Here is a 25,987-nt window from a genome sequence, read left to right as displayed (position 1 = left end):
GCACTACTTTTTTTTACCATGCATATCTTGTGTCTTACCTATTTAATTTTTTCTATGCCCATTTTATTATTGTATTTTGCACAATCAATGCAGGCATGACCACCCGCATTTCTCTGTATGCCCTGGTATGTATGTGACAAATAAACCTCTTGATTCTTGAGTGCGGTCTCTCGTAACGAGTACGGTCACGTTAGCGATTGATCGTGTATAGATTTTGTCATGGGGAGGATTTGCAGATGGGGAAACATGCTTTTTGGAACTTTTTTAGGGCTGCACAAAATAAAAAGTCAAAAGTTTGATCGCACTATCCACTAGTGCAGGATCTCTCAGGAGGCTGCAATATTTGATCAAGGCAAAAGATTCTACATTAAATATTGCTGCAGAGATGCCCTGTCCTATATGCGTATTCTATAGACATAAGAAAGCATATTTGCTTGGCACAAAGCCAATAATTATTTTACATTTAGTAATTTAGCTGACGCTTTTATCCAAAAAGGAAGGGTCCAACTCTGACGGCTAAGGATAAGTAACATTGTTCGCAAACTGTGTCGAACTTGGGTGCTACACTCTTGAGTGCATAGTAATCTAGACATATCAGCATAGTAGGTAGTAGTACAAGCAAGGTAGATTGCTTAGCAGCGGTACAAAGGTTAGTAGTTAGCGATGTGATATTTCTCCCTAATATAGTTTCAGCCCTACTTTCCACAGAGAGAGAAGTGAGTGGCAGGACGGACAGTAAAGAGATTAATTGGCTTCTACTGACCATGCGAACACCAACGTGAACCCACCAGTTAGGGAGATGTGGTTTACAGAGTTATTTTTTTGCTTTGCTCAAATCAAATACGATTTATTTGTAAGTCCCCATGGGCCGGACACGTCTTCTTTAAACAAATCAAGAAGAAACATCACAATAAATCAAGAACAAAACAAAAACACCATGAAGTCCAAAAAAATTCAAATAAATGAATGCAACACTCCCAGACATACCCCACGCGAAGGTAAGGAAAAACTCACTAAAACCTAGCAATAGGAAAAAATGGACCACAGGCTAGGGCTGCACGATTTTGGGAAATAATCTAATTGCGATTTTTCGGACAGATATTGCCATTGCGATTACATTTGTGATTATTATAAAAAAAAAAAAAAAAGAAGCAGCCCCACAAAGGTTTATTGTAAAATGCGGCTTGCATCTGGCCTATGCGGTGGGTCTTTTCGGGACACCGAGCCTGAAAATGTTTATTTTTACCTGGGAATCGATAACGGTACCTTTTTTTCTGTACTTTACTCTCCCTCTCTGAAGTCTAAACTTCACAACACACAATCTAAAACCCCTTACCTCCCTCTCCCAAACAGATCTTGTATCTCAATGGGACTTCCTGGTTAAAACAAAATAGTGATTTTTAAAAAAGAAATTGCGATTTGATAATTGCATCATTCCAAAATCGTGATTAATCGTGCAGCCCTACCACAGGCAATGTGGAGGAGAGAAACATTAGAAGCGCCGTACAAGGGAGGATCTCTCTTCTTAAATGTCGGTGATAGTAGTGTTGCAATAAAACAGGTGAAACAGTTGCTAAGCATGCACATAATACGTGTAATGAAACACATAAGTGCATGCAATAGCAACTCGGCTATATAAGAACATTTTGAAAGATTGAAGATGGAGCTGATGGCGGATCCAATTCGCTCCAATTCTGTCTTCCCTTCAACAACATTACTGTAGCATGTATCGCACAGGAAGTTTGGTCCAGCCTCGTTTGTCCGCCTGCTTGCCCAGGTCATACAAGGCCCCATGGGGTCAAAGTCAATAAACATAAAACATAAACTCCCTCCTCTTTGCGATGTCGTCACTACCCTCAGCAAATTACGGTCTGGCTCCATACCAGTTCAACCAATCAGGGAGAACGTGCAATTCAGGTTAAAAGCCAGTTCCCGCAGTGGCTGAGCAGATCATCATCTTTTATCCCCCCCCCCCCCCCCCAAACGGATTGGCCAATCGCAACTCTGATTCTCCAGTCTTCTCAACCAATGAGCCTCCTGTGAACCTCAATGTACTTCCTTGGAGAGTTCAGATGAGGAGAAGGGGCTTCTAGTTTGACTTGTGGCGCTTAGTCAGTGGATGTGTTTTGGACGACCGGGAATAAGCCATGGATTGGGAATACTGGAATAAGCACCTGGACGTGGAGGGTTTGGTGAAAACGGGTATGAGTTTTTGATTTTGTAAGTTGAATCAAAGCATAGTTTGGAACATGTGACATTAGGATACTTTCTTCCTTCATAGCCATTTTGATTGCTGCTGCTTCTCTCAAAGTAGCTTATCTTCTCTTGTTCTGACTGGGCAGTAGTGAAACCTAGTCTTTAGAAATAGTTATAGGCATAGCAGATCTGTGAAGCAGATGAATTGGGTCTTTTCAAATTGTGGTTGGGGTCAAGTGTGGTTCATCAAATAGCGATCATGCGAGTATTTGCTTCCCCCCTCTCCGGGCAACTATAGTGTGCGTCTTCAAGTTCAAGGCATGAGGAAAGTGGTTTGTTATTTCTGCTGATGCTTCTATCCGTGACACTGTGGAGATGACATATTACTACCCTTTAGCAGCCATGAAGACGTGGGTCCAGAATGGGGGTCTTCATTGTGTCACTGCGATGCGTCAAAAAAACATTGATAATTTCCCCCCACGGCGCACAGGACTGCCACCATTGTGCTCACTCACTCACTCACTCACTCACTTAGGCACGGACGATCAATGGATGATCTGGCAGAGACCTTTTGTTGGGACACATACGCAGGTAGCGCTTTTTTCATCCTAGATGTTACTTATGAATTCATGAACACAAGTTCCATGGAAGTGTGCCAGATTACCTGTCACAGGGCTTTCCCCCAGGATTTTCAAACAAGATGGTGCCGAGTTGCAATTAGGAGGTGGTCCAGAGGGGGGCTGTGCCCACCGTCTTAAAAAATAAAAATAAAGGAATGAATGCTGCATTCGGCTACGGTACACGGCAACATTATAGCCCTGTTTTCTGTATACGTCAGACTCAGTGTGCGCATGCATCACCGCAGCAGAAAGGAACGAAATCCTGGTCAGAACAACGGGGCAGACAATATTATTTGCATTTGTTAGCCATGCTAGTGATCTAAATAATCAATCCATGCCAAAGCTAGATATATAAAAGGTGAAAGACTCACACTCACAGCCATGCTGATTTGGCAAAATTACATTCAGACGTTTTCATTTGAAACAACTTTTAGTCAGGGGAGTGCCATGGTTTCTCCATAGAGCCCTGTCCTATTATTTTAGTGCAGCAGCTCGCGCAGGTCCGAGGCAACTTAGTCACGTGACTCAGTTGTTATTGCTGATTGGCTTGAACACGGTATGTTTGTATACAGAAAACGGGTCTATAGGAAATGCGCTTTCTCTCTCTTCAGTAGAAGGCTATCCGGCTGCAAGCTAGCCTAGCTTAGCACAAAGGAATGGATATACATACGGACCACTAGCCTAGCTGTTGGCCAAAAGACCCCTCCCAGATTTTGAGATTGGCTAGTGGTCTGTATCCGCTTTTATTCTTTTGTGCTAATCTAGGGTGACCATATTTTGATTTCCAAAAAAGAGGACATAGCGTGGAATAAACTCGCCGAAACGGTAAAGTGTGCCACGGGCACGCCGTGATTCCGATCCGCGTGAAAATATTCACGGCCATAGAGGAGACCGTGGGACACCTTTTTGCAACCGAATATGTGTCTCGAATTTGCTCCCACGCGGCGCGCAAAATCGCGCAAATCTTGTTTACATCAGGGTCCCCCATTTTCAATTCATCATAAATGTACATTTCCCTCCCCCTTGTATATATTTACTGTATGTCACAAATGTAACAGTACTGCTTTGAGGTCTTTCTCTGGTCTGCATCCCCTTAACAATTGTGTGTATTGAGCTGTACTGTACCCATTCTGCAATCTGTTAATAAAGTTTTCAATCAATCAATCAATCAATCAATCCCGCAGTGCAATACTCCAATTCAGCCATTGGGTGGGACGGTCATGTGACCCAAATCAGCCAATGGAAGCGAGGGTCCTTAAAGTGTGGGTCCTTAAAGTGTTGCGGTCCTGAGAGTGTTGGTGCTCTCGTCCTGCAGCTGGATACTATTGCCTCACAGCGCGGCCGTCAGCGCGCGGCCCAGAGAGCGCCGCTGGCTCTGCGGCTCTGCAGCTGCATGCTTCTCCGGGAGTCCGGTTGGATAATGCCATGTAAAAAGTCGCATGCCTGACATATCGGCATGTAACTCGAGAACCGAGGCACGGATTTTGGCGATCCAGATGGCATTCGAACGGCAACGAATAGCGCTTTATTCGGTAATTTATATGTTCGGCGAAAAATGCAGACCCGAGCCTTCAGATGCTCGCAAAAGGCCGTGAAACTGAAACTGAAACTGAAAAACAGTGAAACCCCGGACATTTCGATGAATTAATAAACCCCCCCCGGACGCCCCGGACAGGGCGTGAAAAGAGGACATGTCCGGGCAAAAGAGGACGTTTGGTCAGCCTAGCTAATCTAGGCTAGCTTGCAGCCGGTTAGCTTTCTACTGAACACGCAGAGAGGAAATCACATTTCCCATAATGTTGATGTGTTCCTTTAAGCCTAAGTATGACTATGTGTTTATTTAAATTTTACACTACATGTTACATTATCTTACTAAGGCTAGTAAGGCTGTCCCCGAAGCCTATTTTTGGGATTCGAACTTTGTCAGGGTTCGAACCTTTGTTTTTAATAATAAAAAAAATATTTAATCTGATTAAATTAGTATGTATTTGTTTATTAAATCAACTTTCTTTAATGAATATAACTCATCAGTTTTTAATACTATCTATAATATTAGTGTAGCCTAATCTTTATCTGCAGATAGAAAGATTAAATATATAAATAAAAAATTTGAATGTTGATTTAGAATTCGAATGCCAACGTAACGAACAAAGGTTCGACTGTTTGGGCTCAGCCCTAAAGGCTAGTGTGTGTGTTTACTGTTTAGATGTAACCACTCATGGTTGAGAGTGTTTGACATAAAGGTCACTAGAAACACTCATGATAACTTCAACCACTGTCCTTATCTCTGTTCCATTTTTTCAGTGTATTTAGGCCAGTATTTCACTCTTTTCAGGGTCAGGTAATGGTTTAAGTTTAAGTTTATTTGGATCCCCATTAGCCACAGCAGTGCTGGGGCTATTCTTCCTGGGGTCCATAACACATAAAATACAGTTACAGACGTATACACTCACAACATTTACATGTCATACAGACAATTAAAACAACAATAAAAACCCTTATACACTCATAACATTTACATGACATACAGACCATTAAAACAACAATAAAAACCCTTATACACTCACAACATTTACATGTCATACAGACAATTAAAACAACAGTAAAAACCCTAATCAAATTCATAATACAATATAAAAATACAAAATTATACAATATTTTAATAATATATCCCTATCAGACACATGCCTTTTCATCCATATATACCTATCTCTTTATCAGACACATACATATAATGGTATATATTATACACAGTAGGTCAGTGTGGTTATTATACCTGGGTGGAGGTTATGTAGCCAAATCATTACCGTGTCTGTGTACGTACCTGTCCAGGACATATTCCGACAAGTAATGTCCAGATTGCCATGAAATTTATGACCCCAAATTTGGACGACCCCATAACTGTTCTTGTAACGCCACCACCAAGACAAACCTTCCCTTTTCAAATGAGCGTATCTCCTAACCCAATGGTCGTACTGTACAGTAACAGAATTTGCAATGAATATTCATGACCCCTACAGGAATAAACCTTTCGAAGAAGAGACATATTTATTTTGGTGACACGATGACATTTCCCTTCAGGCCAAACCTCCAATTTCCAAACGAGTATCTCCTGTAATGACTCATTGGTCATGAAGTCCCCAAAATTAGGCCCATAATAAGCGTGTCGGATCATGATGGCGTTTTAAATGTGTCGTGATATCCTACTCATCTCATTGTATCAATATGTATTTAGATGGTTGATGAGCCAAACCGTTTCACCCAGCACGGTAGAGTTGAGCCTTGGCGGAGGTTCTGCCTCGGTCTTGTCTATTGTCTTTGCTTTGGCTCTGTGTATACTATATTATTATTGTAGCTTTAATGAGGACCAGAGGCCAGTCCAACCCGCCCCCCTTCAAGTCTTCATGTAGACTTTGTCTGCGCTAAGAAAGAATGTCCAAATGAAATAATGAATCCACCCCAACACTGACCTACATGTTTTTTTTTTATCAATTTTTTTTTTTTTATTCACATGAAACAAGACAACACATTAAACACAATCACAATACATAGAACTTCACAAGAAAATAACAAAAACAATAATAATACAGAATAACAATTTATACAGACAAAAAGAAAAGAAAACAGAGTTCAACCTTCTAATTTCTAAATCCAAGGGGTACTATCTAATAAATGGTCTTTCCCAGTGTTCAGCCCCGATTCCCGGCCGTGTGACCTTATATTAATAAAACGTACATCTCCAATTCACCACAAGGACCACTTTTTGAGAACACGACCCGAAAACAGAGCAATGAACCTTCATGAAAAAACAAAAACCTGTAGAGGTGTTCCATAGACTCACAGAGACCGTGTAAAAGTGACCAAACAGTGAAGAAATAGTTAAATAGCTGCCCCCCCATTAAATCCCCAGCTAAACTCAAGAGGACAAGACAAAAGACAAGACAGACAAAACATTTCCTCCTCCCCCTCCCAAGAGACCGCCGGACCCCCCCCGCTCAGCCACACACGGCGGTCCTGACCTTCTCAGCTGCTGCGAACCACAGGTCAATACCTGCCTGTCCTACCCCAATCACCCGCGCCGTGGATATCTCAAGATAAATCACATCCAATAGTGTTAGGGACCAGTTAATCACTGTAAGCTTCTCAGGCTCCTTCCATCTCATTGCTATTAGCTTCTTCGCTGCTGTGACACCCGCTAGGACAACCCTTTTTAGTTGAACGGACGCAGGTAGTGTCGTTATATCGTTCAGGAGTAGCGTAACAGCTGTGAATGGGATAGTTAAGCCACACAGGTCTGAAAGTTTGTCCGTTATTGACCTCCAGAAGCGGGCCACTGGTGGGCACACTGACCTACATGTTAACCATGTGTTCTTCAAATGAGTCCAAATTTATCCAAAGGCAAGTCTAGATAAGTTCACATTTGAGTCTGTATGTATGTATGTATGTATGTATGTATGTATGTATGTATGTATGTATGTATGTATGTATGTATGTATGTATGTATGTATGTATGTATGTATGTATGTATGTATGTATGTATGTATGTATGTATGTATGTATGTATGTATGTATGTATGTATGTATGTATGTATGTATGTATGTATGTATGTATGTATGTATGTATGTATGTATGTATGTATGTATGTATGTATGTATGTATGTATGTATGTATGTATGTATGTATGTATGTATGTATGTATGTATGTATGTATGTATGTATGTATGTATGTATGTATGTATGTATGTATGTATGTATGTATGTATGTATGTATGTATGTATGTATGTATGTATGTATGTATGTATGTATGTATGTATGTATGTATGTATGTATGTATGTATGTATGTATGTATGTATGTATGTATGTATGTATGTATGTATGTATGTATGTATGTATGTATGTATGTATGTATGTATGTATGTATGTATGTATGTATGTATGTATGTATGTATGTATGTATGTATGTATGTATGTATGTATGTATGTATGTATGTATGTATGTATGTATGTATGTATGTATGTATGTATGTATGTATGTATGTATGTATGTATGTATGTATGTATGTATGTATGTATGTATGTATGTATGTATGTATGGATAGGGTAGATTCTTCCCTTTTCAATTTGAGGCAGTTGGTGAAAGTGTTGTGGTGTTAACCCGTGTGGTTTGAGAGGAGGTGGGTGATTGTTTTCATTTTATAGGCTACTTCACTGTCAGGTGATTCTACAAGTATGTCGGGTGACGGTGGCGGTGACTCGTCATGCAAGTTAACAGGATTTTCATTGACTTCAGAAATACTTAACCGTGTTGTTGACTCATGGTAACTGCCATTACAGTATGTCAAGCTCCTCTCTGTATGAGAGAGATGGCAACCAAGTTATTTATCCAGAACATCCTCTCTCGAAAACCTGTCTGACTAGTCGGCTGTAGGTATGTAACAATCCCACACACAGCGCTGGGCTTTTGTGAAAAAGTGGAGCAACCATCTCTCTTCACAAAAGCAGCTGAACATCCCAAGCCGTAAAGCTGCCAGCTGCCTGTAATGAAAAAAGTGGATGGGGTTAGTCTTGACAACCGGGTGCTATTTGATACGGTCTTCTATCACTGAAGGTAATTCATAAGAGCGGAGAAGTGATGTCGTGTTGCTCTGTGAATTGAGGCGTTGTACATAGAGAATCGACTGCACAGGACGCAATGGGTTGCTATTTCAGCTAACGTTACACAAGTTGCATGTACATTACTACAAATGTACTACCGTCCGTTAGCATTGATGGCCAACGCTAACTAACGCTGGCAACCATCTATATGCTTTCAATATCGACAGGTGTCGATTTCTCTTTAGATACCTCCGATTTGTAATCCCTCCCATCGGTTGATTCGATCGGTCCGTCTGTCGACAAGGTGGCGTTGACGTTTGTGCGCTCCACGACTAAAGTTGAAACTTCTTCAGATGAGAGCGCCCGAAAAAAGCACCTCTTAAAAAAATATGCGAAGCACGTACTTGGGAGGAGAACTCTGCCACAGCGGCCCCTAACCGTCTCTGGGGGAGAGCAGACTGCTCGTGAACTGCAGACACCATTTCTTCCCAACTATTTCCAACTGTAGTAGAACCAAGCCAAGGAAAGTTGAAGAAATAACTGAGGTAGTAACCACTGAGTCTCTCTCTTGGTCCACATTTTGTCTGTGAGCACACCAATCACAATACAGTTTCCCCCCCCCTCACAGACAGGAAGTACTAAAAAGACCACACACCCACCACACATTCAGTTTATGTCTCCCATTAACGCTCAGATGAAAGATGTAACAATGTGGACGATTGTTTGGGGCAAATAATGACTCTACTCCTTTCACTGGGGACACCATTGTGTGTTGCGCAACACAAAGCCGTAATCACAAGGGGCATCACTTCCTGTGTCGCTCCCTGTCCCAGTCAGATAAGGCGTTCTGATTGGTTGTTGGGTTTTGTGTATTGTTGCCAAGGGCAGCCACAAATGACTGTTTCTGCCACATATTCTACAGCTCTATTATTTACCAATTGTTTTTTACCAACCATTGTTTACAAATGAATTTGACTTTATAAAGTCGATCGGTTTTCATTTATTATTTTTTTTCTGTGTGGATAATGCTCATCAATGCAGCATTGTTTAGAACGGAGTTCTGGATATGACTACGAGACACATTCTCTTCTACTGCTGTAGTGCTTCTCTGGTTTCTGACTGGTTTCCTTGGTCAATAATGGTGTAGTAGCTGTAGGTTCTTTCTCGAAGTGTGTGGACTGTGGATCGGAGTCACACATTCACACACCGACGACGGAAGCGACCAGGCGGGGTGCCTCAGGGGTTAGGGGAGCAGTTAGGGGTTAAGTGTCCTGCTCAAGGACACTTCGACAAGCTGCCAGGAGGAGCTGGAATCGATTATCAGACAACCTCTCTACCTCTTTGAGCCACTGTCGCCCCCCTGTGTGTGTGTGTGCAAATGCATGCTATTTTGTCTATGCCTTATTTCATTAGTGCTTTCTACTGTCTTCCTATGGCTCCACATTCCTGTAAATCTCATTTTCTCTCTCTTCTCTTTCTCGCTCTCTTTCTCTGTCTCTCACTCTCTTTGTCTCGTTCTCTCTCTTTCTTTGTCTCTTTCTGTCTCTCTCTCTCTCTCTCTCTCTCTCTCTCTCTCTCTCTCTCTCTCTCTCTCTCTCTCTCTCTCTCTCTCAGAAGAAGCAGCTTCTGCAGAAGGAGTTCATGACGAGCACAGTGATGGTGACAGAGCGTCCGGCCTCAACGGCACTGGCCCCAGTAATCTGGTGGACCCTCTGGACGACCTGGTGCCCGGAGTGGGAACCTACGAGGACTTCAACACCATAGACTGGGTCCGCGAGAAGAGCAAAGACCGGGACCGACACAGAGAGGTGAAGGGGGGTTGTGTACCGAGGGGAGGTCAGCCCAGGGCTGATCAGCCAGTGTACATTCACATGTGTCTGCTATAACACAGCTTGGTGTTTATATTGAGCTGATGCTCTTATCAACCACGCAAATGTGCAAACAGTAGAACGAAGTCAACATTTTGTGACTTATTTTATTATTATTTATGACTTTCAGGTAGGATATTTGGCTTCAATGCTTTAATCAAAAGCAACTTGATATTAAAAGCAAATATTTTGTATATGAATTTGTGATATTTTTCTTTTTCAAGAGCAACTTTACATTAAGTGCTATTAGTGGAATCACAGTGGGCTAAAATAAACATTGATTAGTAGAATCACAGTGGGCTAAAATAAACATTGATTAGTAGAATCACAGTGGGCTAAAATAAACATTGATTAGTAGAATCACAGTGGGCTAAAATAAACATTTGATTAGTGGAATCACAGTGGGGTAAAATAAACATTGATTAGTAGAATCACAGTGGGGTAAAATAAACATTGATTAGTAGAATCACAGTGGGCTAAAATAAACATTTGATTAGTGGAATCACAGTGGGGTAAAATAAACATTGATTAGTGGAATCACAGTGGGCTAAAATAAACATTGGAATCAATTAGGGGTGTAAATATTTGACCCCACTTCGATTAGATTATGATTCTTCAGGCACGATTCAATGCATCATGCAATCTCTTCATTTGACCACGATTCGATGCGATTAGACCAATCAGTTAATTCCCCCCAAAAATTTTAATACACAAATGTGGCTGGAGGAACTGATTCACTCGGCATGAATGGACTATAGGTCAATAATAGGGGTGTAAATATTTGACCCCACTTCAATTTGATTACGATTCTTCAGGCAACGATTCAATATTAATTTGACCACGATGCGATTTGACCATAGGATTGATGCATTGCGATTGTTTCACCCCTAGAATCAATCTAAGTCAGTGGTTCTCAGACTACGGGTCGCGACTCAAATTGGGGTGCGGGTAGGTGACAGTGACATTGACAAAATATATATATATATATTAGGGCTGTCAGTTTATCGCATTAATTTGATTAATTAATTACACAGCAAATTATTGCGTTATGAAAATGTACTCAAAATTAACACATTCCCCACCAAATACTAGTTTACTCGTTTTTGGGATCGTTATATCGTTTATTCGCTATATCTATTCATAATTCATAGCTGCATCCTCTGGTATAGTCTTCAGACCCTGTCTGAGCTGGCAGACGGTCAACACCGCCCTCTACTGCCAGGCGGAGCTATTGCATCAGTAAGTAAGTGGGGAGTGTAAACATTTATAGTTAAAGACAGTAGAGCTTGAGTACGTTCGATAGGGCTTTGATTCAAACCGGTGCATGAGATGAGGTTCTATATGTAGAACATGGTACAGTAAGTGGGGAGTGTAAACAGTGATTCAAACCCCCTCAATGTACAGTGATTCAAACCCCCTCAATGTACAGTTTCTGACAGCTGGGCTGTGTTGTCACGCGAAATAACGTTATGAATAAAACGCGAAATAACATTATATAACGTTATGTTATATAACGTTACAATTAGGGATGTCCGATATTATCGGCCTACCGATATTATCGGCCGATATCGGCATTAAAATGTGATATTGGAAAATATCGGTATCTGTTTGCAAAAAAAATAAATATCTTCCTTTTTTTTTTTTTTTTACATTTCTATAACCTTTATTTACCCAGGCAAGCAAGTAAGAACAAATTCAGATTTAATTTATTGTCAAAAGTATGCATAATGTTGTATTAATTCCACAACAAGAGATATGTAATGTTAATTACCTGAAATTATTACATTTTTTGGGGGGTAAACCCTGCATATATCGTTATCGGTTGATATCGGTATCGGAAATTAAGAGTTGGACAATATCGGTATATCGGTATCGGTAAAAAAGACAATATCAAGCATCCCTAGTTACAATGTACAGTTTCTGACAGCTGGGCTGTGTTGGCGAAATAACGTTATGAGTGAATCTGGTAGTTGTTTTGATAAATATGTTGTTTTGATAAATATGTATTCTACGGATTCGAACATAACATTACATTTCCGCGATTAGCCTCGCTTGGCGTGTGAGTGCCGTCAAGCGTGTATTAACCTGGGGGAGCCTCATGCGCATGCGCGGCAATGAGCACCTGGGGGGAGCCTCATGAGGGGGTAAACGAGCGTAGAGCGCTGGTATTCACGAAGGAGAGCGCTGGCCAATCAGAGAAACGCGGAAGGACATGTTGGTTGCCCAAAGTATTCACGCGGGCGGGCGGGGTTTAAATATTCAGGCGAGCCACTTCTATACAACGATGGCATCAGTAACTCCGCCCACCCGCCCCTCATTGTGAAACGGTCGGTAGTGTGGTATGGACCTCCACGAGCATTATTTGGAATTGCGATAAGATATTTGGATTATCTCTTTTGCATTACATCAGATACAAGGTAAGAACATCATATATGAATTTGATCGTTGATCTGACATTTATTTCTACCCCGATCACAGCTATCTGTGTGGACCGTGTAATGCTGTTTACCGTTGGCTGCGGTGGGGGTGGAGCGCCCCGCTACGACGGTCATTTCATGTATGGACGAGGAGACCTAATAGTGATAATCTAGCATTGATTTCAGGATGATTAGATAATCAGCCGAAAAATTACAACATGATGACTGGATTACAGTAAAATGCATTTTTCTCGCCTTTTCCTGGAATTACTGAAAAACACCCAAACCATACTCTATTCAAAACGGTATAAAACGGAAATGTACGGAAAAACAATCTGTCTCTGCAATGTTGACTAGAAGCAGCTCACTGAGACCCGACGGCGTTATTAGACCCATAGATATAATATAAGATATATTTTAAGCACTTGCAAATGTCACAGTCTAAAACTAACGTCACGGTGACCAATTGCAGCCACTCTTATTGTCTGGGACCAAATACGGCCACGCCCCACTCCCAGCAAAAAGTGGGAATCTCTAGAATGGGTTTGGGGCGGCGCTGTATACGGAAGTAGCTCTCAAGGTGACGATTAGACAACACTTTTTTGTTGTCAGTAGATGGCAGCATTGGTTTAAAATTAAAGGCTGAAAATGTTGAGAACTACAACACTGCATTTCCCAAGAGCGTTAGCACAGGTCGTAGGTCACTGGGATGGGTCTATATTCTCCGACGTGATCTGAACAGCGTTAAACTATTACTGCAACCTCGGTATAGCGACCGCGAATGGCCAACTAATTATCTTAACAAAAGTGCGCTGGTAGCATTACATATGTTGTCTAAAGGGGGACATATGGTACAATTTAAGATTCTAATGATAATCGGCATATAAAGGACAAGATAAAGCATCGTTAATTTGTAAGAAACCTCAATGAAAACGGCGCAGGGTGCTATTGTTATGAAAATGTGATAGAATCCTATAAAAATGTGGACGCACTTGGCCTACGTTCCGTTATATCCATTGAATAAAAACCTGACAATGAATGGGGTATCAGCGCCCCCTGCTGTGGCGGTCAATGTGTTGATACAAAAAAAATGATTAATACTTAAAATTATTATTATAATTTTTTTTAATCATTCATTCCATAAGAAGAAGAAGAATAAACATTCACAAACTTTTTTTTTTTAAATGGTCCATTTCCATGTTATTGGTATCTGATTCTAGGGACATCTATGGATCTCAGGGAATGTATTCTTGCTTGAGTAAATTGTAATGAACCAAATGAGAATATCAATTCAATTCTTTATTATAATTTTTTTGACTGTGAATAACAACACCATGCTAAAATTTACCAGACCTGAAAAATCTAAGCAAATGAATAAAGGGAAGATGATTAAACAGAAGGTTTTGTAGATACAGTACTGAATTCTGCCATCCGGACACATGCAATTTGAAATATGATTATAGAATATAAAATATCAGGCCTAAAATGGTTATGCGATTAAAATGCGATTAATTTAATTAATTAATTACAAAAAAAAATGTAATCCACTTTTTCTCCTATTTTCTGTTTTTTCCTCTCATCCCAATTTAGTCGTTATGCCAATTCCCCCCTTCCCTTCCTGGTTCTTGCGCGCATGTACCCCCCACTGGTCGGTCTAGGGAGCCCTGAAGTCTATCACATGCTTCCTCCGATACATAGGAGACAGCCAGCAGCCTCTTTTCACCTGGCAGCGAGGACTCTCATTGGTGAAGTGTAATGCGTGGGAGGTCACTAGGGCTGACCGTCGAATTTTTTTTTGGAATTCGAAGCTTCGGGGCCGAGATTCTATATATTTTTTTTTAATGTTGTGGGACTTGTACAGCACTTTGTTCAACTTTGTCAGTGCTGTAACGTTTAAATCATTTTAAATCTTAGACAAACGAAACACTTTGCTTTCATGAAATATTGTAAATTTTGAGGCTTTATAAAAGCAGCACAATGAACACAAATCTGTCAGTGCCGAGTCCGACCTCATCTTAAATAACAAACAGCATAGCTTGTTGTAGTTAACAAAGAGAGGCAGAGTTGATTTTGCAAAAAATTAAATAAAAAATATTTTTTTTATTTCTTTTTATAATCGAATTTTATTTTCATATTCGAATCCCATGCCCATCGAACGAAGCTTTGAAGTATTTAAGACAGTCCTAGAGGTCACATACCTTCACCATTTCCCTCCCTCGCTGTGCAGGTGCCCTGACCGACCTGTAGGAGTCGCTGTTTACAATGACCAGATTACCACCCACCAGCTTCCCTCCCGCTGACTCTGCCAATTGAGCCAGTATGACGACCGGCCAAGCCGGAGGCACTGCTGACAGCTGGATTCGATACCAGTGTCTCTGCGGTGGTAGACAGACGCTTAGTGCGCTGTGCTACCCGGCCGCCCAATTAATTAATTACAAATCCTGTAATTAATTGGATACATTTTTTTAATCGCCTGACAGCACTAATATATATATATATATATATATATATATATATATATATATATATATATATATATATATATATATATTAAAATAAAAAATTTATTAATTTTTTTTTATGTTCTCGCAACATATTTTGGCTAAATATGCCTTGTTTTATAAATGTGTATTGATAACATAGTGCTGTAATAAAAATTTCTAATAAATATGCATGATCAAGTTCAACAACGTGTGCTTTTATTTTGATATTCCTTAATTCCACGTTGAAATTACACGATACATTAAAAAAAATCCTAAATAAAATGGAGTCACGGTATGAAAAAGTTTGAGATCCCCTGATTTAAGTAGTGCTGAAGCCTACTAGTGTGCTGTTCTCTCCTCCCCGTCACCACGTCCTTTGTGATGTGCTGTTAGTGGTGATCTGACGAGCACAGAGTTAAACACGTCCTTTGTGATGTGCTGTTAGTGGTGATCTGACGAGCACAGAGTTAAACACGTCCTTTGTGATGTGCTGTTAGTGGTGATCTGACGAGCACAGAGTTAAACACATCCTTTGTGATTCAAGTTTGTTTATTAATTAATTATCACAATAAAATACACATACTTGGTTCTGTATGAGCCCCTGAGAGTGTGCTTCATACAGTAAAAAAAGTAAGTAAGTAAAGAGGAATATACAATATGTGCTGTTAGTGGTGATTTGAAGAGTACAGAGTTAAACATGTCCTTTGTGATGTGCTGTTAGTGGTGATCTGACGAGTACAGAGTTAAACACGTCCTTTGATGTGCTGTTAGTGGCGATCTGATGAGCACAGAGTTAAACATGTCCTTTGATGTGCTGTTAGTGGCGATCTGATGAGCACAGAGTTAAACATGTCCTTTGATGTGCTGTTAGTGGTGATCTGACGAGTACAGAGTTAAACAGGTCCTTTGATGTGCTGTTAGTGGCGATCTGATGAGCACAGAGTTAAACATGTCCTTTGATGTGCTGTTAGTGGCGGTCTGACGAGTACAGAGTTAAACAGGTTTTTTGTACTCGTCGGATCATCACAGTTAAACATGTCCTTTGTGATCTGTTAGTGGTGATCTAATGGGCTGCGCTGACCAGGGGGGTAGAGTGGGCGAGGGTAACCATTAGCGTTTACATCTACCTACAACAGTACATTTAATAGGTATGGGTGTAAAGGTACACGTATCCTTACCGAACCGTTTCAGTGTGTACCGTACCGTACCGAACGGCTGTGTAGTGTACCGAACGAATACAATGGTATGTTAACCACTAACGACCGCCCACCGGGGGCTGTTTTTTTCACAATCTAATATAATTATTATAAAAAAATAAATAAAAATTACAAGTCGATTATTAATTTCAATATAGAATATTCGTAGGGGTGCTCCAGTAGCACACCATGTACCGCGCTGCGTCGCGGAATACCGTGCTGCGTCACGGATCTGGTTGACTCCGAGTTCGATTCCCGGACTCGCCGTCATTTACCGAATGTCTTCCCCTGCTCTCTCTCCCGTTTCACCCTACACCTGTCGGTCATGCTTGACCAGAAAAGCGATAAACGCTAAAAAATGAAGTTAAAAAAAAAAAAAAAAAATATTCGTTGCCAGCCCTACAAGTACAATTAGTTACTGCACACTACATCACCCCTGAGTGGAACATGGAAAGCCAAACTTTTCCCCACTGTACCGAAAACCCGTACCGAACCTTGACTTCAAAACCGAGGTACGTACCGTGGTTTTTGTGTACCGTTACACCCCTATTTAATAGTCATTGAATGTAGCTGTAAATGATTGGTAAGTTGTGGTGAGCCTACCATACCTCCTTTTCAGGCCACCCACAGATGAAGTCCACAATGAAGTGTTATCATTGAGAGATATCCACCATTTAGGAAAAATAAATAAATAAATTCACCTACAATGAATAAATGATCGGTTGTATGGAAGTGAAACTCTTGACATACAGCGGTATGAAATACTTGTTGCTAGTAGTGGAATCGATGCAGAGCCACACCGTTGAGGTTCTGAGAGTGTTCTGAACGAGCCGGGCAGCACACAGGGTAACTTAAAGGTGTTAAGCCACACGACAACGACAACCATCCCCAGCAGAATAAAACATGATTGATTGATTGATTGAAAATGTTATTAACAGATTGCAGAATGGGTACAATACAGTACAGCACATTCTGTGCCACACAGTCTGCCCATCTTAAACCACTCTCTGCCAGTGCTGTAAGCCTATGGAGTCGCTCACCTTCTTTGCAGGGCTATAACTTTTTAAATATTATAGCTATATCGACATTACTATGGCCCATTCAACATCGGGTATCTATCGTTCCGGATGTGGGAACGTTATATTTTTCCATTCATACATTGTCGTGTTAGTACCGTCGTGAATATGTGTTTTTAGAGTGTAGAGCAGTAATTCCTAGAACGCGAGTTATAGGCCCGACGCATATTATACATAATCGATTGGCGTTTCGTTCCTATACACGCTATATTAAAAAATTAAAATTCATATGCTCGGTATACATTATGCTCCATCATGCGTGAAGGAAAGGGGGGGGGGGTCGTTTATGATTCCTTGATAGTCAGTAACGGCTTTCTTTAGTACAACATCATACATTGATCAGATGGATTGCAATGAAACAATCGAGCTGGAATTAACGTTAGATTCCTCTTACCTGTGGCCGATGAGTCTGGAGAAAAAATATTCCAATTATTTGATTTCGATCTGCTTGATCCATTTTCCGTTTGTATGACGCAATAAACGCCGAAAGCATATTGATTCTTGCGTCTCGAAAGCGATCCAATGCACTTGAGTGTTTGTCTTGATCAACATAACAAGATAGCTCTGCCGGACCATTTTCCCCGATGCACAGAACGCCACATCCGGTTTAGAGTGGAGTGCAACTCGCCCGAAATCCACCAGGCGGTGGTATTGAGGCGTTTAAATATCAGACGGAGTCCAGCTGGCTCCCGGAGCCTTCCTGGATGAATTATGAATGCCAATAGCGAATAAAGGAAATAACAATCATAAAAACGAGTTAACTCGTTGTTGGCGCTCTACGATTGGCGGGCAATAACGAGTAAACTCGTTTTTGGCGCAGAATGTGTTAAGGGGATGCAGACCAGAGAAAGACTTTCATCTTGTTTACATCAGGGTCCCCCATTTTCAATTCATCATAACATATGACATACAGATAGACAGTACTGCTACATCTATACATTTATGACATACCAGATTTACAAATACAGTACTGTTTGTGATACAAAAAGAGTCTAAAAAAGAGAGTATATACATTTGACGAAGAAACTGTACATTGGAGGAGGTTGGGTAGGTGGGGTCGAGGGGGGGGTTGGTTGGGTAGGTGGGGTGGGGTGGGGAAACTGTACATTGGAGGTGGTTGGGTAGGTGGGGTCGAGGGGGGGGGGGTTGGGTAGGGTGGGGTGGGGAAACTGTACATTGGAGGTAGTTGGGTGGGTGGGGTGGGTATCGCATTGAGCAAGACGCTTAACCCCTAGATGCTCCCAATGAGCAGGTCGGCACCTTGCATGGTTGCCTTCACAACCATGCGTGAGTGAACGGGTGAATGTGAGGCATATAGTAAAGCACTTTGGATAAAAAAATCTCTAGAGATGCAGTCTATTTACCATTTTATTTTTCGTAAAAAAAAGAAAAGAAAAAAGACCCAAAACGTTAAATGTTTTCTTATTGTCAAACCTGTCTAATGTATCTTTCTTCCCCTCCTTCTATCCCTCCTTCCATCTCTCCATCTATCCATCCCTCCTTCCACCTCTCCGCCCAGATCACCAGTAAGAGCAGACAGTCTACGATGGCTCTGCTGCACAGCGTCAGTGATGCCTTCTCTGGGTGGCTCCTCATGCTGCTCGTAGGACTCATGTCTGGTAGGTATCTACCCCTCTTTTATACGCTGGAAGAACAAAAACTGTTTTCAAAATGACAACAACACAACAACAAAAAATCAACAACTTGCAAAACCAGTCTAGTGTTGACCTCTCACCGTTACCAGAGATTGTCTTTTAACTGGTTTTGTGTCCAGAGGTTATGTGTGTTTTCAGCTGATATCAGCCTTTCTAAACATCGTTCACACTGCCGTTATATTGAAGGGGTAGAAAATAGAGACAAGTTGCTAGGCTTGTAAAAGTAATGTATTTTCACTAATGTTACTGTATTACTCTACTACTACAAGCCATTAAAACAAGCAATGCTGTTTGTTATTTAAGATGAGGTCGGACTCGGCACTGACAGATTTGTGTTCATTGTGCTGCTTTTATAAAGCCTCAAATGACGGCTTACAATATTTCATGAAAGCAAAGTGTTTTGTTTGTCTAAGATTTAAAAAGGTTTAAACTTTACAGCACTGACAAAGTTGAAGAAAGTGCTGTACAAGTCCCACAACATAAATTTTTCTTTCTTTTTTAAATAATGATTTATTATTATTATTATTATTATTATTATTATTATTATTATTATTATTATTATTATTATTATTATTATTATTATTATTATTATTATATATATTTTTTAATCTCAAAGCTTCGAATTAAAATCAAATCTCGGCCCCGAAGCTTCGAATTCCAAAAAAAAATTCGAAGGTCAGCCCTAATAATAATTAAGTGTATCCAGAAGATGAAACGGAACGTTCGACGTGGGCGTTTTAATTTAATAAGCAAAGGCTGATGGGTCAGTTTTAAAGGTGCTTGCGTAAACTAGCTTTGATTGGTTCCCTGGATTATGTCTTCTTCTTTCATGTAACATCAGAGGTCCAACGCTGTATCTTGTAGCCATGCCCTTATCTCTTGTCCCACGTCAAAGAGGCTGGCTTCCGAGGGTGGTCTTTATAGGGGGCAGATGGTCAGGATATGCCCGACAGTCTGCTCAGGGTCTCCACACTCTCATGCAGCGCTGTCTACCAGGCCCCACTTTTTTTTTTTTTTTTTTTTTTTTATCTTTTTCCCCTCTCCATTTTCCTCCGATTTTCTCCCCATCCCAATGTTAGTCGTATGCCAATTCCCAATCCCCTTCCTGGTCGCTGCGCACTTACCCCCCACAGTCAGATCATCTGGGAGAGTGGAGGATATCACGTCCTTCCTCCGACACACCAATCAATCAATCAACCGCTTTTTTTCACCTGGCAGCGCGGATCCTCCCTGAGAGGGCGTAGCGTGTGGAAGGATCACACTATCCCACTCAGGTCCTATCCGCGCTTAGCAGGCGCCCCGACCGAACTGTAGGAGTCGCTGTTTACAACGACCCGGACCCACCCCGCCAGCTTCTCCCACCCTCTAATACAGCCAATTGTATTAGTGTGAACGGCCAGCCAAGCTGGTGACAACCCCGGAGCTGTGAGCTGGATTCGAACAGGCGAATCCAGCTCACAGCTCCGGGGTTGGTGACGAACGCAATCTCCACTACGCCACCTAACCGCCCCCTAGGCCCCACTTCTTTAATGATTCTTTGAAGCGACCGACCCCAGTTCTTAAAAGGTTCAGCAGAGTCCATTGCCGGCGTGGAATATCGTCTCCTGTGGCGCCATCGCCTGGATCCCAGATGTAGTGGTGTATGCGGGTTGGCCCAGCGCTTATTCATTAGTGACTTTGCGTTGTGTAAAACGGACTTACAGGGCATATACACCATTTGATCTTGTTGTTAAACCTCCAACCATCTCAGTTTGCTTCAACCTCAAGGATACACAGCCTTTTTATTATTATTTTTTAAAGGTATTTTGTCACAAGGGGGCGCCACCGTCTCACTGTAACACCTCTACCATAATGTATCTTTTGTTCTGAGGCTCCTATTACCCCATATCTCTCTCTATCGCCCTCCCTCTCCTGGTTTATTAAAGCTCTGTTATGAGAAGAAATAAAGCAGCTGTCGACAGCGTCTCTCCCCCCGGCCCCCTCTCCGCACTGAGGCAATGCGGCTGACCTGTATATCAAGTGGCTGAGCAGATATTCTCCAGTAATTTGTGGTTTATTGTTATGAAAAGCGCTGTCTGAATACGCCATTATAAACTTTTTTCCTGGTTAATTTCTCTCTCTCTGTTTGTTATGCTGTGTCTGGGAAAAACACATGACATGTAAAGATAAATAAATGTTGCAGTATTCAGATATGACCCCATTTCGATAGATTTATATCACTGTTATCTGCTTGGATGGAGATGAGCCCATGTTGGAAGATTGGCTTCTTGTACAGAAATGGAACCAGCTTTCCTTTTGATTCGTAGGAAAATTATCGTTGAGGCAGTTTTTGGACTATGGTGATGATGTAATTTATATAGACACGCTGCTGCTTCAGCCTTCTGTATTGTGGCAGTGAAAGGGTTAACCATTTGGTAGTGTTGTAGTGAAAGGGTTAAATCACTCTGCCCTCAGATTCATTACCATTGTCTCCTGTATGATAAGGTTGGTCGGTCTTCTCTTGCAGAGAGGCGCAATAATCATTGGTATCTGTTTATTTACAAAGCCCTGATTGGTGAGCTACCACCTTACATCACAATGCTGCTGGATTGGAACTGTGGACCCTATCTGTCTTGCTCAAAGTTCCTCCAGTTTGTTCTGAGTTCTCTGTCTTTTCCCTTAACGCTCCTGACTCACGGAACATCCTTCAACACACTTTAAAGATCAATACTCTTCCAACCTACGCACAGCTCAAAACCATGATCACTAACCACTGTGTATCAATCTGTAACTGTTTTTAGAGGATTTTCTTTGATTTTATCTTAGTTTTTATCTTGTTACTACTTATTTTAATTTAGTTTTATTTATTTTAATTTAGTTGTATTTATTTTAACTGTCTCACAATTGAGTACCTCAGTTTCACCTAAAGACGGTAGAGTGTTGTGTGTTCATTCAGAGTCAAAGACCTGTTAGGCCGTAGAGGTACTTTCTTGTGATATAATATATAATATATTATGATTCACCCCAGCGATTTGGAGTGACTTTACAACTGCAAATGCATGGGCTGAGTTATATGGTTCTTCATCGCAAGGGTTAAATTCACAATGGCAAAAGATTCCCATGATGTGATTGCGTAGATGGACGATAAACAATACCTGTGTATTATCGTCCAGCCCTAGTCTGTACTCCCTCCCTCCCTCCTAACCTCTCCTCCCCCTTTTCTCCCTCCCTCCTCCAGGCGCTCTGGCCGGCGGCATTGACATCTCCGCCCACTGGCTGACTGACATGAAGGAAGGGGTGTGTTTGAACGGCTTCTGGTTCAACCACGAACACTGCTGCTGGAAGTCCAACGAGACCACCTTCCAGGAGAGGGACAAGTGTCCCACGTGGAAAACCTGGGCTGAGCTCATAACGGGCACCACAGAGGTTGGTATAGACACCTGGGCTGAGCTCATAACGGGCACCACAGAGGTTGGTATAGACACCTGGGCTGAGCTCATAACGGGCACCACAGAGGTTGGTATAGACACCTGGGCTGAGCTCATAACAGGCACCCCAGAGGTTGGTATAGACTGGTTTCTCGTCCACGCCAGACTCGATGTGCGCGTGCATCAAGGAGGCAAAAATGATTGATTGATTGCTTTAAAACTTTATTAACAGATTGCAGAATGGGTACAATACAGTACGGCTCAATACGAACAACTGCTAAGAGGATGAAGACCAGAACAAGACTTTCGTCTTGTTTACATCAGGGTCCCCCATTTTAAATTCATCAAGACATTTATGACAAGACATGCAAATATACGGTACTATAGGGTACTATAGAACGTACCGGTAATCCTGGTCAGAACACCGGGGCAGACTACAATATATTTGCATTTGTTAGCCATGCTAGTGATCTAAACGATCAATCCAGGCCAACGCTAGATATGTAAAAGGTGAAAGACTTGCCTTGTAACTCTGGCAGCTAAGGGTAAGTAATATTGTTCCTCAAACGGTGTCGAACTTGAGTGCTACAGTCTTGAGTGCATAGTAGACATATTACCATAGTAGGTAGTAGTATTGGCAAGGTAGATTCCTTAGTAGCAGAGTGCATGATGGTAAAAGACTGTAGAAAGGTTTGTCGTTTAAATTAAATTTATTCATTTAGTTTAATTTCAGATTTGATTGAAGAAGTGTGTACTGAGAATGTACTCACTCCCTCAGTAGCTTCAACCTGTTCCTCTGAATTGACTCACTCCTTATGTAAACAAGATGAAAGTATTTTTCTGGTCTTCATCCTCTTAGCAGTTGTTAGTATTGAGCTGTACTGTATTGTACCCATTCTGCAATCTGTTAATAAAGTTTTCAATCAATCACTAGCCAGCAGGATGTAAACTCACAAATGTTTGTACAGAATGAATCCTAGTAAAGTCGTACGTGTGGCTAAACCAGTGTGTGGATTATACCTAAAATATTTTTGTTGTTAGCGACCCAGTACTATAGAAGGACTACGGATTATTCTTTCTTTCAGGCGGGCGGTTAAGGGTACTTTTTGGGGCGCCTGTTAAGAGGTTAAGGGTCATTCAGGGGAGCGAAGACCTCCTTAGCGCCTGCTTAATTCACACACTATTCGGTAAACCATGAACTTCACTAAGCTGCGATGCCACCGTCACAGAGGCACGGGGGGGGGGGGGGGAGGGGGGGGCGCGTGGTTCAGCTGAGGTGAATCACTTTGCCTGCTGACCACACGGCTGGGAGAGCCTGGTGGAGACGGCTGTCTATTGACACTCTTTTCAGCGGCAAAGGCGGGTGACGTGACCCCGTGGCTGCCAACACTAGGTGTCGTAAACAGTCTCCCATCAGCCGGTCGGCTCCCGCACTACCAGCCAGTGTACACTTTTTTTTTTTATCCACTTTTTCTCCCATTTTCTATATTTTTCTCCCATCCCAATTTCGTATCATCCAATTCAACCCTCCCCTGTCACGAACACTGTTTCTTGCCTCCCACAAGCCGGCTGCAATGTGGACTAAGTCATACATAGCACAAGTCCCCTCCGGTACTTGAGGTAACAGCAGTCGCATCTTTTCACCTGCGCAGCTCGATCTCTCAGTGGCGAGGAGTAACGCGTGGGAGGCTCACGCTGCCCCCGACACTTCCTGATTCTACTGCGCAGGCGCACCAACCGACCTGTAGGAGTCGCTGTCCACAACGCCCGATCCCCACCCATCAGTTTCCCACCCCCGAATACGGCCAATGTGTATTAGTATGAACGACCAGCTAAACTGAAAGCAATGTGGAGCGCTGGGCTCGAACAGACGAGCCCAGCGTCTCAACATTAGTGGCGAGTGCCTTGCCCACTACGCCACGTAGCCGCCCAGCCAGTGTACACTTATAGAGTCTATAGTCTAGCACAAGGTATATATTGTGCGGCTAGAAAGGTGCACGCTCGCACGCACATTTTAGATGCTTTATTTATGTCCACATAAATACAGAGGACATTAAGGACATAAACACTAACAGTGCAATTAGCTCATTGGGAGTCATTCAATTACGTTTGTGCCTGTGCAGCATTCATCGTACACATACAATATTGACCGGATGATGTTTCAAAAACGGATACAATTCTCCACTTGCACAACCTAAAAGTAGTAACTTCCGGCTGACTTCCGGTTGCCAATGGTACTTCCTGTCCCATCCAAATACATTGGTTTTAGCTACTTTTCTCCCCTTATTTAAACAACTTTGTCGTCACAGAGAGGCAATGAAACGTTTGTATTATTATAGTATAGAATGTATTTAATAAGCAAACGTTTGTCAGCAGGGTTTTTGGGCTGTATTTCATGTAAAAACGTTCACTGTTAGTTTACTTGCTCACGCTAATTAAGGCTAATACTGGCTAACAGAAGCTAGCGCAAGAAACGACGCCGCAAAGTATTGTTTATAGTGCATTTCTTGCCACCTTATAGCATTTGTACATTTGTATGACAGTCTATAATGCTCCCGTGAGGTTTTTCCGGACGTTTGGTAATGATTTTCACTATAAAATCATATTTCTAAATGACAGGAAGTTGATGAAAACTGGCCGGAATAGCTTTGAGCTAACGAACTTTGCCGATGCATTCCATTCTAAACGTAACGTTAGTTGTTCAAAACATTACCCGTCTATATAATTTGTTCCTCGACATTAGCTTCTAACTGTAGCAGGCTGCAGCTTGCTGGCTAATGTTAGTTTCTAACTGTAGCAGGCTGCAGCTTGCTGGCTAACGTTAGCTTCTAACTGTAGCAGGCTGCAGCTTGCTGGCTAACGTTAGCTTCTAACTGTAGCAGGCTGCAGCTTGCTGGCTAACGTTAGCTTCTAACTGTAGCAAGCTGCAGCTTGCTGGCTAACGTTAGCTTCTAACTGTAGCAGGCTGCAGTTAGTTTACAAAACATTACCCGTCTATATAACGCTGAGGAACAAATTATATAGACGGGTAATGTTTTGAACAACTAACGTTACGTTTAGAATGGAATGTATTGGCAAAGATCGTTAGCTCAAAGCTATTCCGGACAGTTTATCAACTTCCTGTCATTTAGAAATATGATTTTATAGTGAAAATCATTACCAAAACGTCCGGAAAAACCTCACGGGAGCATTATAGACTGTCATACAAATGTACAAATGCTATAAGGTGGCAAGAAATGCACTATAAACAATACTTTGCGGCGTCGTTTCTTGCAATGCATCGGCAAAGATAGTTAGCTCAAAGCTATTCCGGACAGTTTTCATCAACTTCCTGTCATTTAGAAATATGATTTTATAGTGAAAATCATTACCAAAACGTCCGGAAAAACCTCACGGGAGCATTATAGACTGTCATACAAATGTACAAATGCTATAAGGTGGCAAGAAATGCACTATAAACAATAGTTTGCG

General features: G+C 41.7%; 1 protein-coding gene across 1 annotated transcript in view; it reads left to right on the top strand.

Annotated features, from left to right (window-relative positions):
* Positions 1–25,987, top strand: part of clcn5b (chloride channel, voltage-sensitive 5b) — a 92,184-nt gene that overhangs the window by 19,586 nt on the left and 46,611 nt on the right. Inside the window, 3 exon segments of the mRNA XM_084328082.1 lie at positions 10,029–10,222; positions 18,974–19,073; positions 22,327–22,518. Of these exon segments, the coding sequence (XP_084184208.1) occupies positions 10,029–10,222; positions 18,974–19,073; positions 22,327–22,518 (486 nt within the window).

The sequence above is a fragment of the Notolepis coatsorum genome (genome assembly GCF_963971535.1).
Source record: "Notolepis coatsorum genome assembly, chromosome: 13".
NCBI classification, from domain to species: domain Eukaryota; kingdom Metazoa; phylum Chordata; class Actinopteri; order Aulopiformes; family Paralepididae; genus Notolepis; species Notolepis coatsorum.
Note: the sequence above shows the minus strand (reverse complement) of the source record. Positions and strands in the feature narration are given on the sequence as shown.